At 42.6% G+C, this 16,970-nt stretch overlaps 1 protein-coding gene across 1 annotated transcript; it reads right to left on the bottom strand.

The window, feature by feature from the left end:
• Nucleotides 1-210: 210 nt before the first annotated feature.
• Nucleotides 211-16,248, bottom strand: LOC125021275 (adhesion G-protein coupled receptor G4). The gene is made up of 31 exons (XM_047607271.1): nt 16,069-16,248; nt 15,914-15,990; nt 14,063-14,190; nt 13,200-13,437; nt 12,831-13,118; nt 11,886-11,983; nt 11,360-11,421; nt 11,118-11,228; nt 10,159-10,310; nt 9,939-10,085; nt 9,790-9,863; nt 9,639-9,706; nt 9,497-9,557; nt 8,860-8,882; nt 8,628-8,773; nt 8,412-8,541; nt 8,001-8,101; nt 6,330-6,534; nt 6,092-6,257; nt 4,444-4,590; nt 4,231-4,356; nt 4,100-4,145; nt 3,920-4,023; nt 3,194-3,315; nt 2,682-2,950; nt 2,498-2,612; nt 1,973-2,051; nt 1,690-1,891; nt 1,112-1,213; nt 833-997; nt 211-632 (listed from the first exon to the last, which is right to left on the bottom strand). The coding sequence occupies exons 2-31, from the start codon at nt 15,981-15,983 to the stop codon at nt 514-516; spliced, it is 3,864 nt and encodes a 1,287-aa protein (XP_047463227.1). The 5' UTR covers nt 15,984-15,990; nt 16,069-16,248; the 3' UTR covers nt 211-513.
• Between the last annotated feature and the right edge of the window lie 722 nt (nt 16,249-16,970).

Below are 16,970 nucleotides of genomic sequence, written 5' to 3'. Positions count from 1 at the left end.
GAAAGGGTCCGATCCGGCCCACAGGATTAAGTTCAAAAATCACATTGAAGACATTCACTACATTTTTTCCAATAAAAGTAACTGATATTCCAAAGGTTCACAGTTGTGGACAGAACTATACAGAGATTTCACCTTTTCTTAAAAAATAAATGGATCTCAAGACACATTTTCTCGCAACAATTTATGAAATAAAAGCCACAACGAGACTTGTCATCTCAAAATCTTTATTATTATTTTTAAATTTTTTACACAAACTGTTGGTACCACGTCTCATTGTCGCCATGGCTCCACTCACCAGTTGCTTGGCAACCGACTCCTCCTTGGAACTGATGCAACTGCTCCTGTCTTCAATAATTACAGGCTTCTTTACGATGTTTAGCAAAACAAAAAACTAAAACAACAATAGAAGCCAATTATCTAATGAAGCTGGAACAGAGTCGGCTCTACGCTGCAAGAGTAACACGTCTCTGAGTCTGGTGGAGAACGCTGTGTTTCTTCATGTATCCGTGGGTTTTATCTTTGTTCCTGCTGGTCTAGTAAGTGATTCCTCGTCCCCCTGTAGGGAGGCAGAGCTCCTGAACCTGAGAAGCTGCTCTGAGCTCCAGGAAGAGCCGGGGAATTCACAAAAAGACCTGGAAGATAATTAAACATCTGTCAGCGATTTAGAGGCGTGAAAAACAGATAATTTCTCCGATGAGGTTTGAGAGCGTTTGTCAGGTGGTGGAGGAATAAACAGAATAAACAGGAATATCTGAGAAGACTGTTCATTGTGGATAGTTTAATTTATCCTGCATTGTTTATCATCCTTTAGCCTTTCTAGACGTTAGCTCACCCAGGTTCGGCCTCTTGCAGGATGAGTCTCTCTGGCTGGAGTCGGAGGAAGCTGACGTACTGTCTGTGGAACTGGACTTGACCGAACGCACCGATGGTACTGACACTTGTGGAGGTTTGATTTTGGGTTTGGCCTGAACTCCAACAGATGCTGAGTTGCTCCACTCTGGACCAGAACACCAGACACAGTTTAATAGAAATCAGGCCCAGATCTGAATGCATCATTTATCTCAACGCCAACGTGACAGATGATCACAGTGTTTGTGGTTTATTGTCGTACCAGAGAACTCCTCAAGTTTAAAACGTCCGAAGCAGAGATGAATCCTCCACTGTTTCCTCACGTTCTCCTTCATCAGACAGTGGAAGAGGAAAATGAAAAGTCCTGCAGTTAACAGAAAAGAGACGTCATCAGATTCTATGGCAGAGATCTGACAGAGCTGGTTTCATTAGACTAAGTTAAACCAACAGATGCATCATGAAGCTGCTGAATTTATTTTATCTGAGTTTCTTTTGGGGCACAGTGAGTTTAGGAAGACGAGGTCGTTCTAATCTTTCTTAAATGTGTCAGGAATTAATCTGAAGTACATCTCTGTATTTGCTCTTTAGAAATAAAACTGAATATCATCCCTGCTTGAACTACCTACAAATAAACAAAAGAATCTTGTCTTGTTTTCCAAATTGGTATAAATAATAATAAATAAAACCTTAAGTAATTTAGCAGCTCAAGAGATCAGAAGCTGAAAGCCATCTTTTTAAAACCATAAAACATTTATTGATCTCAGTTAACTCTCTGAACGTGTCATCTTTATTTGACTCCAGCCTTCAGTTAGTGTCTCTGGACAGAAACCAGACGAGAACCTTGCAGGGTGTTGAGTCCAGCGAACAGGTAGAGCAGAACGACTCTGGCTGGTCCCCAGGTGAAGAAGCCAACGGTCCACGTTAGTCCCAGTAGCAAGGTCAGACTGGAGACCGCCTTCAGGTCGTGCATGAGTCCACTCTGTGAACCCGCCGGGCTGTTGACACGCATCCGACGGATCTGGACCAGAACCACTGCAAACACCTGAGAGGAGGTGGAATGTTTTTATCTGAGATGTTCTGTGGGAGCTACAGAGCCTGGTCGGTCTGAGGGAAAAACATTTACCCCAGTGTTGAAGAGAAAGACGAGCGCAGCGTAGGCAACCACGGTCACGTAAAACGTCACATCGTCCTGGATCCAACAGCTGAGGAGAAACAAGGAGGAAGAAGAGAGAGGCAGAGGAAGAGATACATCATGTGTCGATATTTAGATGCATCATTTCACCACGTAAAAAGATGGATCACAAGACTGCTAAGAGAATCGGTAAGGAGGTCTGGAGATACAGACATTTGCGTGACTTGTGAAATTCGGCGGAAATTTCAGTAAAAGTTTCAGTCGCCATTGTTGAAAGTCAGTGTGTTTACATCCACAGTTTAATGGAGCTATGCTCAAAATTCCGCTTTCTGAATGAGGTCCTTGATCCTTAATGCAATAATTTGTTTTGTTTTGTGTTCATGTCCATGTAAATAGAAATGACTCAGACTGTCATTGGCTACGTACGTAGACTATGACGTCTAGGTAATGCACTACTATAAGAGTCTTTGCTGCTGATGTAAACCTCTGTGTTTGGAAGATGAAGCCAGAACTCACAAGTTGTCAGCGTTGCCCGGTGGTTCCAGCGTAGACTGAGTATCTGTGTAGAGGTGACGGCCGTAAGCCTCTCTGTCCACGATGAGCACCAGGATGCAGGTGACCAGAGGGAGACCTGGACCAAGACATGTCGTTTATTTACGTTCAATGTATCAACACCTCCTCTCAGTGTCTGAGGACTCACCCCATCCCAGAGCACAGAATTTGAGGATGTACGAGGGCACATAGACGTTGAACACTTTGACGAGGGCAAAGTACATGTTGACGGCCTCCAGTCCCATCCAGGTGAACGACGCCAGGAGGAAGTAGTGCAACATGGACGCCACAGCTACACAAAGACCATCCAGGGCCCAGGAGGTCAACCAGGAGTTGAGCAGAAAGACCAGGTTCAGACCCAGTAGAGCCAGAGAGAGGTTGATGAGGATCTGAGAGGGATAGTCTCGACGAAGCTTTCTGGTGATGGCAGAAGATGTCAGACACAGAGACATTAAACCCTTTATTCTCATTTTTATATGATGTTAAATGTTGAGTCTTTTAGGGGCATTGAGTTCATATAACTATCTAAGGAATCAGCACCGTGAGCAATCTGTGATTCATAAAACAAGTTTTAGATTTATCAGTGTCAGTGATTCTTAAATTCTTCTTGAGCAGCTGCATGTGAATACTGTCAGGGTATGAAATATGAAACAACTTTACTCGAAGGCAATGTAAGTGAGAATAGTGATTCCCAAGAAGAGTGAGGAGACTCCACAGCCGGCGTAGGTGATGATGGTCAGGATCTGTTCATTAGCCGGGTCCAACTCAGTCCTGGACACGTCCTGGACACAAAGTACAACAAATCAGGAGGCTATGTGTCATTTATATTATCCAGTAAAAGCTCTGAGCTGGTCCAGTCCTGGACCTGAATCTGTCAAACCCTCCTTCCGTAAGATTATCTGGGTCCATATTCCTAAAGATTCTTAGGGCAAAGCGCTGCTCCTAGTGGACAAATTCTAAGAAAACTCCTTTTTCCCTCCAGGTTGTTCCTAGATGGAGGTAAAGATGAAAGGTTCCTAAAGAACTTTCTGCAGTGAGATTTGCTGAGAGCAGGGAGGAGAACTTTAAGAGGCTTAGAGAGGAGAACACGGTGGAAAGAAGAGAAGGAGAGATATTCTCCAAACACTGAATGATTGGATGGAGCAGGAATCCAACCCCTGAGCCATTTTCCCTGGTTAATACCAAACGGATGAAGAGCAACAATGAGCATCTTCATGGAGATCAGATTCTAGGATTCAGTCTATTGATCACAGTTTCTGTCCATTCCTTCATCAAATGTCCTGAGTCCCTCCTCAGATCAGATCAGAGTCCTTTAGGCTCAGCTAGGACCTACACCAGAGGACTCTCAGAACCTTTACTATCTCGTCTGTAAGAGACGGTTCTTACCAGAAGAACTCCAAAGTGTGTGAGATGATCACACAGGCAGGTTGTGTATTCAGAGCTGGTGTTGTATTTTCTGCAGCCGTGGTCGTCCCAGCCTCCATGTCCATCTGGACAGAGGACACTGACATTTAATATCATATCACACCTGGTCCAGCGTTTAAAGTCTGATGGCTCAGGACCTACCGTTTTTATTGAAGTTCCAGTAAACGCACTGAACGTCCTTGGAAAGCTTTAACAGAGAAGAAAGTGCAATCAGACAACTCAGCCTTTCGCTACAGTGGCAGGAGTTTAAGCAGCGTGTTAGCATGTCCTACTGTGTTAGGTACGAGGTGGTGGAGGATGACTTTGACGTCTTCAGCCAGGTCTTTGATTGGAGAGCTGGCGTTGGTCACACAGGCAGACACCACGAAGGTGTTCAGGGTTTTCCCAATTTCACCACTCTGAAAATAATGACAAAATACAAAAGAATAACTGTTCTAAATCTAAGTTTTCTCTCTAGAGGAAAGTGGATTTGTATGAAACAGTACATTGAAGAGCAGCGGGATGCCGTAGAACTGAAACTGGACCCTTGGTGGGTTCTGGTCCGGGTCTCGCTGGGGGAAGCTGTACTGCAGGGCTGAGGGCAGCGAAATGAACGCTACAGTGCCATTGAAGGGATGCGTGTTGATAAAAATCTGCAGCATCAACAGAAGTATCTTAATTCTCATTGAAGCTTAGACACCACAGACATCTTACAAGTCTCCAGACGTACTGGATTTTTATTTTATACTTGACTGGAAATTAACTGATGTGCGAGTCATTGGAGATTTAGATTTGACTGAATTCAACCCTAAAGACGTTTTAAAGCAAAATCAGACCAAGATCATGTAGAATAAACGTTATGTCAGTTGGTGGTGATGCAGACAACATTTACATCACTAATGCTACTGAAAAACAGATAACTGCATGTTAGGCTGTAGTTTATGCTTCTGCATAACTGACATGCACCTCCCCAGAAATGAAAAGGCTCTTTTATAATCCTTCAGGAACTTGATATAGTAATCTATGTACGAAGTCTACACTGGTGTGAGTCATTTCTACTTGCACCTTGTCGGTGTGTCTCACTCTGTAACAACTCCACCCAGACACTAGGCGGCGCTGTGTCTTTCAAAAAATTTTCATCAAACATGAGTCGTCCAAATGTCACCAGACCTCCTCAGTTAACCTCACCCATTCTTTATTGATCCAAAAGAAAACCGCGGAGATGAAGAAGCAGCCGTAAATACTAGAGAGGAAACACACTGCTACCGAGAGGACCAATCACAGCTCCAGTTCTCTGCATAGTTACATTTCTAGTGGACGTAAGTTACCATGCTAGGCTTTATGTCAACTTGACTTATAAGTATAAACTGCCTATACCTGCCATGGTGATAGCGTAAGAGCTGTGATTGGTCCTCTTGGTAGACGTGTGTTTCCTCTTTACTATTTCTGGCTGCTTCGGTTTTTAAACTGATTATTTCGCCTCAGTAAAGGTTAACTGGGTAAAGGTCAGGTTAACTGGAGGAGGTTTGGAGATACAGACATTTGGACGACTCATCTTCTGCAAAATTTCAGCAAAAGCTTCAGTCGCTGTTGTTCAAGTGAAGCAGGAAGTAAAAATAAAAATTAACCCGACTGAGAAAAAAGACACAGCGCCTACTAGTGTTTGTGAGTGAGACAGACTGATGAGGTGCAAGTAGAAATGATTCACACCGATGTAGACTATGTAGATAGGTTACTGCGTCGTGCGATAAAAGAGCCTCGATGACGTTTAAGTGGTGGTGTTGTTTGGGTGGAAGTAGGCTCATCTTCACATCTTTATATCTTAGGTGCTTTATCGTCAATGGCTCCTGTTCTCAGTAAGTTTAGTCAATCATCAGATTAACTGAAACATAATCAACACAATAAACTGAATGTAAAATTGTGGGAAAATGACCAGTTCTCTTTAGTTCCAGGTTCTCAAATGAGAATCTGCTGAGTGTCTTTGTTACAAACTAAAAACAGGATGACAGGAAGTTCCTGTTTCTCTCCATTCTTTGACATTTTGTAAATATTCTCGGTATTTTAATATTCCTTCTTCTCACACTTGACTCATTTCCTGAATACCAATGCATTTAAACTCATTTCATGTCTATTTGTCTGTTGACGTCCACCAACCTCTGGCTTAGTGCCGGCCTGGTCAGATGAAACTCCAAAAGTTAAACTGGAAAACTGTCCTGGGACGACGTCCACCACTGAGATAGCAAGAGCCGGAGCGATCAGGGTGAAGGAGCCCTTGTAGCCCACCATCTTGTCTCCCACCGCCTCCGTCATGTTCAGGATGCTGGAAAGAGAAGCGGTGACCTCAGCAGACATCGGAGTAGTGGAGCTCTCGTTTGGGTTCTCGGTTCCTTACGTGTTCGTGAAAGGCATCAGGTCGCTGTCTGACTCCAGGACGTCTGAGATGACGTTGACGAGCGCTTGGCCGAGGTTTGGAGTGACCATGCTGACGTTAACCACGTCCTCCAGCTTGTTGAGGATCGTGGCCAGTTCATCATAGTTGAGGTTGGAGTGGTTCCCAAGTAAACTTCCAATCACCTCCACCACGTTCAGAGCGTTATCTGGGGATAGAGGACAGGAGTCATAGGAGTCAAGGTTCTTAGAGCAGAGAGTTGCTCCTAGTGGCTGAATTCTAACAAAACTCATCCTGATGTTTTCTAAGAGTTTCCCTCCAGGTTGAGAGTAGTCAGGACTGAGTGGACGTCGGCTCCTAGAGTCAGACTCTGCTCCTTCATAGCTCTACACTGTCACCTTCCAACATTCAAACACAGCTTTAACCGGACGAGGTCCAAAACATGAAACGAAAACGGCCATTTTTTGGTATCTGTCACATTTTTACTCACTGTGGTCTCATTTTTCAGTGCACAGTGAAGCCCAACACCTCTCTAGATTCAGGACACACAGGGCTATAGGCTGACGTAACTCAATTATGTCTCCATGTAGTGTAAGAGTGTTTTATTGTGTGTTATGCTCCTTATCTGGTCCAGATAGAGGAGCTCAGGTGGTTGATACGCTTCACACACAGATATGTTGCAGTAATCAGAATATAACAATACAAACACATCACTGGGTTTTATGGCTGCCTTAAAGCTGAATTAACCTCTAAACCTGGAGAGAGGAGTGTACCCAGCACTTGATTACCTCAGTTAAATGATATCTGAAATCTGTTAAATATTTGATGATCACATTACGCGATTTAATTTCCTCTGATTTATTCTCCAAACACTGAATGATTGGATGGAGCAGGAATCCAATCCCTGAGCCATTTTACCCTGGTTAATACCACATGGATGAAGAGAATCAGGCTCAACCACCTCCTCACTAAGATCCGAGTTACAATGAGAATGTCCTGGAATGACTCCTCAGATCAGACTCCTTTAGGCTCAGATAGGAGCTACATCAGAGGACTCTTTAGGAATATGGGCCCTGGCCGTGAGATAATGCACTGATTTGTTGTTGGTGGGGATTTTTAAGATATTAAATGCATTGAAGCAGATTCGTGTATTTGGTAAAAGATACAAACAAACAAATATTTAACACATTTCTTCCAAACACACTGAATGGGATCGATAGCACTTTGTTACTGACTCTTCTGTGTCGCTTCATTTGTTTGAACAAATCCTCTTTTTGGATTTAGTGAGCACTACCAGTCTTCTTTGTTCTTTTATCTGGTTTTAATTAAGCTTTACTGCAAATTAATTCCTGGTGGAAAATGAAAAGATCAAACCTGATGTCATCTGATGAGAACGAGAGGCTTCACATCAGAATAAATATATTAGGAACTGTGCATCTAAAATACACTAATATGTCCAACTAAAACACAAAAATACTTCAACTGAATATAAAATTACATTCAAGGTTAATTGTTGGACAGAAAACGTCTCTAGATGCTGAGTATTGGACTGAGTGGAAGTCGCCTCCTAGAGTCAAACTCTGTTGCTTCATAGTTCACTCTTATGCTTCAACGTTCAAACACAGCTTTAACTGGACAGGGTCCAAAAAATGAAATGCAAAGAGTTTAACAGACCAGCTGTGACTTCAACGTGCTCCAGATCAGAGATGGTTTCCACCACTGGAGGGCAGTCCTCCACATCTGGAGCCATCCAGTGGGTACTGAGGTGAAGTTTGCTGTCAGACAGACGGAGGAAGCTTTAAAAGACTAAATGAAATGACCTAAATCACTATATCTGCAGTTTCTAAGACAAACTAATATGTCAACTGATCCATTCTGACGCCAAGATCCTGATTAATGCTTTTACAGCTCAGAATGAGTCCAGGGATAAAAACCAACGGATGTGATCAATACTGGGATAGACCCAGCTATAAAAACATTAAACTCATCAGATTAATTCTTCTGTAAATAGAAGAAACAACAGAACATTGTGTTTAATGAAGTTTGCTACAGATTCTAATTCATTTCCTGTTTCTGAGCGCTCACCAGTGGCGGGTGGCGTAGTGTGTTGGGTCTCTGGGACACGTCTGAGTGGCGTTTCTTCCTCCTGAGGTGTCGGGCCACGTGAACAGACCCTTCAGGCTCTGGTGGGTTTCTGCAGTGCATCTAAATTTCACTGAAGACAACACAAGAAGAAGATGGAGATGTGTTGTTTTATAGGTTTCTAATTTGTATGCGTTGCTGAATCCAGACGTCACTCACGTATGCGGCTAATCAGGATGTCCTCGGCCACTAAGGACACAGATCCGTCGTTGTAGGGCGTCAGGAGGAGGCCTCGGATCTGCTCCTCTGTTTCCTGTGGTTCTGACAGCAGCTGTAGGACCTGGACCTGGAAAACACAACTCTCTCTGCAGGAGGTGGTGGGTTAATTATGGTTTAACACACAAAGAACAGACGGTGAATGGGTTCTAGTTACTTTACACATAATCTGTACCTCGAGTCTCCGTATACGAACACCTGAGAATAAATGAGAATAAAAAGTTTTAAGGATTAGTTTGGGTAATTTACCACTAAACAATGAGCAGAAAAGCTGGATATTGTGAGTAAAGGCCTTTCAGGTCAGTAATCATGAGGCTACTCTTGGCTAAGCTCTGAGGAGAAGTAGTTTGCTAAGTTTTGGTGAGTAGATTGAATCATGTTTACGTCTTTTATGTATATTTTTGTCATTTTTGGGGGTCGACAGTGAAGCTTCTGGTTGAATTTGATATATGTGGTGAATGAGAGGAGACTTGGTGAATAGTTCTAAGAGAGTTTCTCAATATATGTGAAAATACATCTTGTTTTATTATGTATCTGTGTGTGGTTGATTGTTGCTACAGCATAGCAAGTTCAAAAGAAATAAACAGCGTAGACACCACTAGCATCTGCTCCAAGGAGTCAGAACCAGACCAGGGTCAGACAAATAAAACTGATGCTTCTGTATCGTATCGTATCGCATTGTATCGTATCGTATCGTATCGTATCGCATCGTATCGTATCGTATCGTATCGTATCACATCGCATCGTATCGTATCGTATCGTATCGCATTGTATCGTATCGCATCGCATCGTATTGTACCGTATCATCTTACCTTTCTATATTCACTCCCTCCGTCAGAGGTGGGGAGGTTTGACTGCAGCTTAGAACGTTGTCTGAAACAGAGACCAGGAGTTAAATGAATTTGTCCTTGTTTCCAGTGCGACGTTGATGGTGATCGACGCTGCAGGTGGCACCTTTGAAGCCGAGGGTTCATCTGAAAGTCGAGCACCATCATGGAGTCGTCGGGTAGACTGGAGTTGAGCTGTGGAGAGTGTTGTAGTGTGAGATGAGCTCACACTAATATAACATAATCACATCACGCTTAGAGGCTTCTGATGGACGTACCCAGGTGAAGAGGATCTGCTCTGGGTCGGGGGCGCCTGTTATGGACACGTTCATCTTGACCTCAAAGTACAGCTCTGCAGAGAAGAGACGTTTAGAGGTTTAACTCCTGGTCTGAATCTGTGATGAAGGCTGGTGAGGATCAGACTGACCGGAGATGTTTCCAGGACCGGCGGTGGAGGCTGGGGGTGTAGAGGAAGAAGAGCCTGTGGTGGCATTAGTGGTCGGGGTATTAGTGGTGGAGTCAGGGGAGGGAGTCGAAACGTCCTCAGGGCTGACGGTGGCATCGGTGAAGTTCTCTATGAAGGAGATGAAACGTTGCCATGAAGCTGAGTTTCTGGTCTTTTGTTCTTGTGTAGAACCGTTTCAGACCTGTAGGGGTGGTGTGAATGCTGTTGGCATCAGCCAGTAGCAGGAGCCTCCCGAGGGCTCTGTAGGGGATCCTCAGGTCCTTGTGCAACTCAAACTGCACGGCTGCCACATTCCAGCTGGGCTCGACGTTCACGTGAACCAGGCAGTGGAACCTGAGGAGAACCCTGGGAGTCATATGTTCTAAACCCTTGAACTAGCTTCAGGTTTTCTAACAATGTTTATTACTGGTGTCAATTTAAACCTCCAAAAAATTATCACAATTAAAAAAAATACCAATTTTATGTGTCAGGTTCTTTATGTTTGTTTTATTTAAAGAGCTATTTAGGTAGTTAACCAACCCCCCACCCCACATATCCATCCAGAACACCTGTTAATATGGAGAAATATGCAGATAAAATCACTGATTAATCTTAAAGTGGAAAAAAGGATACGCTTAAATGACTTAATAAGTTCATATATTTGCACACAAGACACTTTAACTAAATATTTTATTTATTATGTAAATTAGAATGTAAATTTTTTTGTAAATTTTCCTTGTAACTCATTTTTATTTTATTTTATTTTATTTTATTTTATTTTATTTTATTTTATTTTATATCTATGCCTTGTTCAGATTAGTTTTTTTGTTTGTTTCTTATCTCGTGACATGGACAAAATAATTTTGAATATTCTTGTTCTATAACATTTGGTAAGAAAAACTAAAACAGTAACATATATCATGTTGGGACCAGTGTCCCCCTTAAATTAGGTTAAGTTATTAAATAATGAAGCAGACGTGAGCAGATCGGCTCCTCCTCAGTTTGTTTCCTTTCATTGTTTGCAGAATTAGATATTAAATTTTATCTTGCCTCACTCCAAAATGATCGACATACTCCACGTTTGCATACATCAACACTGCGTGTGAACCTTCATCCTACAGCCTCCACATTATGACCTATTATTATCTACTGCACTGTTACCTGTTCATATTGGGAAGACCCCAGTTATATGGGACTGCTGCTCCGCGGAGCTCTGGTCTGATTACTGCACTGTCTCCATGTGATGCTTTTACAACCTCCTCTGTTGTGGGTCTGTGTAACAGATCAGAGAATCTCAATGAACTCCTCCGTTCTGACATAGGCTATAAAATGTTTAATTGATGAGACGTTCGGAGGTATTTTGTTACACGTTATCAGTGCTGTAAACCTGAATCTTCTCCTACCTGGTTACATCAAACACAGACACGCTGTGTAAATACATCCCGACCGGCAGCTTCTCTCTGAGCTGCAGGAACAACAAACACAATTAAACCAACAGACCAGACGTCTTAGAGAGAAACCATACAATGCTGCCTGAATATGCATTGACCTCTTATCATTTCAGCCTTTTTGCACAAAAAAAAAAAAATCCTTTTAGGACCAAAATAAACTGAATGCTGCTGATGAACATGTTGGAGCTCTTGGTCTCTGACGTTTCTATCAAAAAAGTCAAAATCACTCTACGTGGTTTTATTCTGGAGGAATCAAAGTCTAAGTTTATCAATGAAACCAGAAGAAAATGACACATTGCATCATGCAGCATTTACTCAAACACAACTCACAGTGTCCAGAGCTCTGATTGGTTCAAATAGATGCTGCCGTCCCATAAACCACCAGAGGAACGATGGAGGGTTAAACAGATACTCTCAGACTGTAACTAAATGTTCAGCTCAGGTTTCACATCTAAATAAGCACTTAAACTTTTTTTACCCATTGATGTGCGACGTCTCTGGCCGTGTGGAGCTCAGTCTCGTTCTTATCGAGACGTAAAATAACGAACATCAGTGTCACGTCGTAGAAGGACCATTCTGTCAAAGAGTAAAACGTCAGGAACAAATAGCAGGCAGCAGCATCAGGTTTTTAACCAGTTTTAGCTTCATTTCCTGTTTAGTTATTATCATGATGGATGTGTTCGTCAGGGTCAGGGTTCACGGTCGGCCTACACGCTATCAAACTTAATTTTCTCCCATTAATCTTATCTTATTGGAGCTAGCTAGACTTTTCAGGTCAGTAACTATTAGCGCTACCATTGACTAACAGGCTCTGAGGAGAACTCTGAGTTCTGGTGAGTGAAATTAATTCTATTTACATCTTTTCTGTATATTTTTTGTCATTTTATTGGGTCGCCATTGATGCTTCTGCTGGATTTGATGGATGGATGTAGTTGTGAGTTTCTTGCTTTAGTCAAGACCTTTATTTATGCCCTTAAGTCTCATCATTCATTATAGAGGACCAGTTCTCTGGAACAATCTGCCTCCATCTCTTAAAGCATCCTCTTCATCTTCAAAGACCAAATGAAAAAGAATTTAATCAATCAACTTAACTTGTGTGATATTATCATTTTGTAATTGTAACTGTTCGTACGCTACCAGAGTAAATCTGTCCTTGATTTTGATATTTTGATAGAAGAGACTCTTTGCTAAGCCATCAGTGGCTTCTAACCTCCTTTATTCTGTATTTTTAACATTTGTGCAAATAAACTAAACTAAAACTAAAAGATATGATGTGGAAAACAATACTGGATGACAGACATTGTTTTTGACCATTTTAATCCGCTAACACAAGGGACATCTGCAGCTTTCTAAAACATTATGAGGGTTGACCCAACAAAATCCCTGACTGCTGTTTGCAAAACGTGCTACAAAGTGGACTCACTGCACTGCAGGGTGGGATCAGGGAATGGAGTACAGAGCCGAGTGTCCCAGTAGTCCTCCTCCCACTTCACCAGGTCGCCCTCCGTACAGCTCAGTGACGCCAGCTCCTGTTCGCTGCGCTCCTTCGCCCACATCCGGAACAGGGACATCTTCCCAAACAGAACGGTGAAAGGGATGATCTGGATGTTCCCGTTGACGAGGCCGTGTCCGATGCCCAGAGTGAGCGATCCGTTCGCGGACAGGTTGCAGCTCGAGGGCGAAACGAAGCAAGAAGTGTTTGCGTCACGGTCTATGGAGACGTGACGGCAAACAGTGAAAACCTGGATTTATGTTAATATGAGACGTTATTAAAGCAAAGAGTGAAACCCACCTGCCGTTAGGACCACGGCGTCTCCGTTAACGTACAGGGTAGGTCTGTCCTTCGTATGTGACCAGGTCAGACAAAATGAGTACCACTGGGACAGGAGGAGGTCCATCTGAGGGGTCGTCCACTGCACCCCGAACAACCAGACCACCAAACTGCCCATCTGCCCCCCCAAGCCCAGCTCAACGTGCCGACCGTAAGGATGGCAGTACATGAAGGCGGTCCAAGGAGAGGAATCCCATGTCTAGATGTGATTGATGAGCAAGAGAGATCCAGTTACTCCAGGTTCAGCTTCTCTTCACTGGTTCCCCTTAAAACCCAGATTCATACTTTTCAACCCTTCAGATTAATATGAACCAGGAACCATATGTGGTAACCTGGTTCCTGGTTCCTCTCAGTGAGATTTATTGTCATGTGGTTTTCATTGAGTCAATCAGAGAAGATCAAAGAAACATTGTCAGGTCTAATCAGGGTCTAATGTGGTCTACAAGGTCCCCCTCTGCATGAACTCTGAGCACAACTGATTCATTAGGACCCATGAAGAAGAACAAGAAGAGGAACCAGCTCCCAGTTTGGGTTCTGGAGGCAGACACCGTCTCTACGTTTAAGGTCAGGACTAAGACTTTCCTTTTTGACAAAGCTTATAGTTAGAGCTGGACTTAACCATCCCTTAGTTATGCTGCTAAAGGCCTAGATCACCTATCCTCACACTGAGCCCCTGTCCTGTTACTACTCAGTATTGTGTGCTAGTAGCATGCTAATAGCTATGTTGTCCTCGCTCCATCTCCCTCCCTCCCCCTTTTTGAAGTGAATTGAAAATGACAGTGAAATGATTACAGCTGATTTGTGTCAGTGTTTTATCTCAATACCTCGAGATTCAGGTGGAAGCAGACGGTGAACTCCTGCAGGGCGGGGATGGAAACATGGGGCTTTAGTCTCCAGTCGCTGCACAAGAAGGTGAAGTCGGCCACCTCCCCCCACAGACTGAGCCAAGGCACTGACAGAAAACACGAGATAATGTACCATCAACATAAGGTGATTAAGTTTAAAGTCCTGCTCAGGTTCAGTTCTGCTCAATGCAGGACAGACCCTAGTGTTTCACATTTTATATTTGACTAGCTGCTATGCTAACTAAGTTGGCTAATGTCAACACAATGATTCTTCAAACTACTCGACATTCAACACTGTGGTTTCTCCTCATTTTATGCCCAGAAATATGTGGACAGTGACACAATGTTCATGATCTGGGTTCTCTTTGCCACCACATTGGTTTTGAGATTAAATGACCAGATGAAATGGAAGAGCATAAGTTTAGGCTTTAACTTAAACAAAAGTCTTCTTTCAGGGGCTCAAAGGTAATAGGACAAATTAATAAAATGTTCCTTTTTTTAAGTATTGTTGAGAATCTAATGACTGAATGAATAATGGGTCTGGAACCTGTGAACGTCCTTTGTGATCTTTTGCCAGGTCTTTACTGCGTTTTAGGGCCTTTCTGCCCTAAATTCTGTCTTAAGTAAATGAAATGCAGCTCAATCAGGTTCAGATCAGGTTGAGATCAGGTTCAGATCAGGTTCAGATCAGGTTCAGATCGGGTTGAGATCAGGTTCAGATCAGGTTGAGATCAGGTTGAGATCAGGTTCAGATCAGGTTGAGATCGGGTTGAGATCAGGTTTAGATCAGGTGAACCTAGAACACTAACGTTATTAATAGTTGCACCATCACTAATGTCAGATAGGTTGAAGTACAACAACAGATGGTAAATAGAAGTTCTTGTCTTAATAAAACAAAGGAAAGTTGTATCTCATGGAGTTCATATAAAAAATGTGAATCTTTAACAAATAGCTCCTTAAAAATTAACTAATAGCTTTAGGAACTTGAGACTGGGTCCACCTGTTCCTGGAACAAACATGGTTTATTATGGGCTGATCTGAGTAATTAAAAATGTTGCATTGATAATAGTCTACTCATAATAAATAATACACAGTAGATATGACTAATACCAATATGTTTGGCTTCCGTATGTAAGTATTAGGATAACTCAGGGCTACAGCTGGTGGAAGGTTCAGCTGGTGGAGCTGTGTGAGGATTAATGAAGCACAAGATACAGAACGGACGTTACTGCTATTATATTAAATATACATCGAAATGCATCAGTGAAAACAACAATTCAATAGTTTATATTTGATATTCTACTGGTAGCGGTTTCAGTGTAGTTTCTAGACTAGAGTCTATTATAGTTCATTATTCTTCAATTCAATTCAACATTTCAATCAATCAAATTAACGGTATACGACATTAAAATTATTTCACTTCATGCAATATTTCGTAGCTCATCAGAAATGATCCAGAAACAAAATGTTTAATAAACCAGGGAGTTAATGAGCTGGTGTGTGAGAGGTCACAGTTTAAACCTGAGAATAAATCAGGAGACGGATCCATTTTAAAGACTTCTCATGTATTATTTCTCACTGTTGAACAAATCAAATAGGAAGGACGATTTCTATCTGTTCTTTTACCTTCTACTTCTGATTTTTACACCAATCTTTTATCTGTTATTGACAGACCACACATGTATGAGTCCATACAGGGTTTAATGTCTCTATATGATGTTTGCTTTAGATATGAACCATGCAGGACCAAATCATTAAGATAATAAACCGGTTTAAAGCAGGTTTTTTGCTCTCTGGTTGTTTTTTTGTGTTCTTTATTGTGATTCATACCTGGCTCTGTGGTCGAGCCCAGGCTCCTCAGCAGAGACACAGCGATGAACGCATTCAGGAGGAAAAACATCACGAGTCTGCAAAAAAAAATATCAGTTTCAATTCAGCATTAACTACAAAACACATCAGACAGAAAAATGTCGAAAAGCTCTTACCTGGAACAGAACAATGTGAGAAGCAGAAGAGGCGACGCTCACGACAAACGCTGAGCTTCAAAGAGCCGGACTGAGTCCATGCATCTCGCTCTGAGATGGAGCCCAGATACCTGACAAAGCTCCCTCAGTAAATAAAGTTGGGACGAGCGTCGCCTCTCTGTGATTGGACGTCACGTTATTATGTTTGTGCAGGTGAGAGAGACACTGGTGAGAAGTCAGAGGGAAAGAGAGAGAACACATGTGGGAGCCTGTTGAATATCAGGAGCCAGTCAGTCCAAATAATAAAGAAAGAAAACAGGCTGCAAGGTCAACACACACACTGCAGTATAACACAACCTTTATAGCTTTATTAGTGTGTTAACATTAATTAATCATCATCATGATGATTAATGTGATTAATGAAGCATCTGCAGCAGAACGTGTCTCAGTTTGTCCAAGTAGCGTTAGCGTTAGCACCAGCTGATCCGGTAGTGACAGGCAGCAGAACCAACCCATAAAGATGGAAGACGCTAAACAGCACGTTGGTCCTCTCCATGGGACATTTGAGGACAAAGAAACCAAGAGGGACCAGTGGAGACACATAAAGTATCATCACACTCTGCAGGAAGGAGTTTTCTTTCCAGCTTCAAACAGCACATGAACCAAGCCAAGCATACGTTAGTCGGGGATTCTGCTAGCACTTGGGCTAACGCGGCTAACAGCTGGAGACAAACCAAGACAAACCAGGACAAAGACAAGCTGCCAATGCTGCTGCTAATATGTGTCCACTCCTGCAGCCACTGTTCACTGGGAGACACTGTTCTCAATAAGAAGCGTCAGCTCTGCTCTGGTTGGACAATGTCAACAAGTTAGTTTGTCTCCGTAGCAACAGGGACACATTCATGTGGACACATGGTGGACAA

Source organism: Mugil cephalus, chromosome 15 (assembly GCF_022458985.1).
Source record: "Mugil cephalus isolate CIBA_MC_2020 chromosome 15, CIBA_Mcephalus_1.1, whole genome shotgun sequence".
Lineage (NCBI taxonomy): Eukaryota > Metazoa > Chordata > Actinopteri > Mugiliformes > Mugilidae > Mugil > Mugil cephalus.
Note: the sequence above shows the minus strand (reverse complement) of the source record. Positions and strands in the feature narration are given on the sequence as shown.

Excerpts from the sequence above, each read along its gene's own strand:
- LOC125021275 (XM_047607271.1), bottom strand. The coding sequence starts at position 15,983 with ATGTTTTTCCTCCTGAATGCGTTCATCGCTGTGTCTCTGCTGAGGAGC. Across the intron at positions 4,146-4,230 it reads ACCACCTCGTACCTAACACA|CTTTCCAAGGACGTTCAGTG; the intron begins GTAGGACATGCT and ends TCTCTGTTAAAG. Across the intron at positions 1,214-1,689 it reads TGGACTCAACACCCTGCAAG|GACTTTTCATTTTCCTCTTC; the intron begins GTTCTCGTCTGG and ends TGTTAACTGCAG.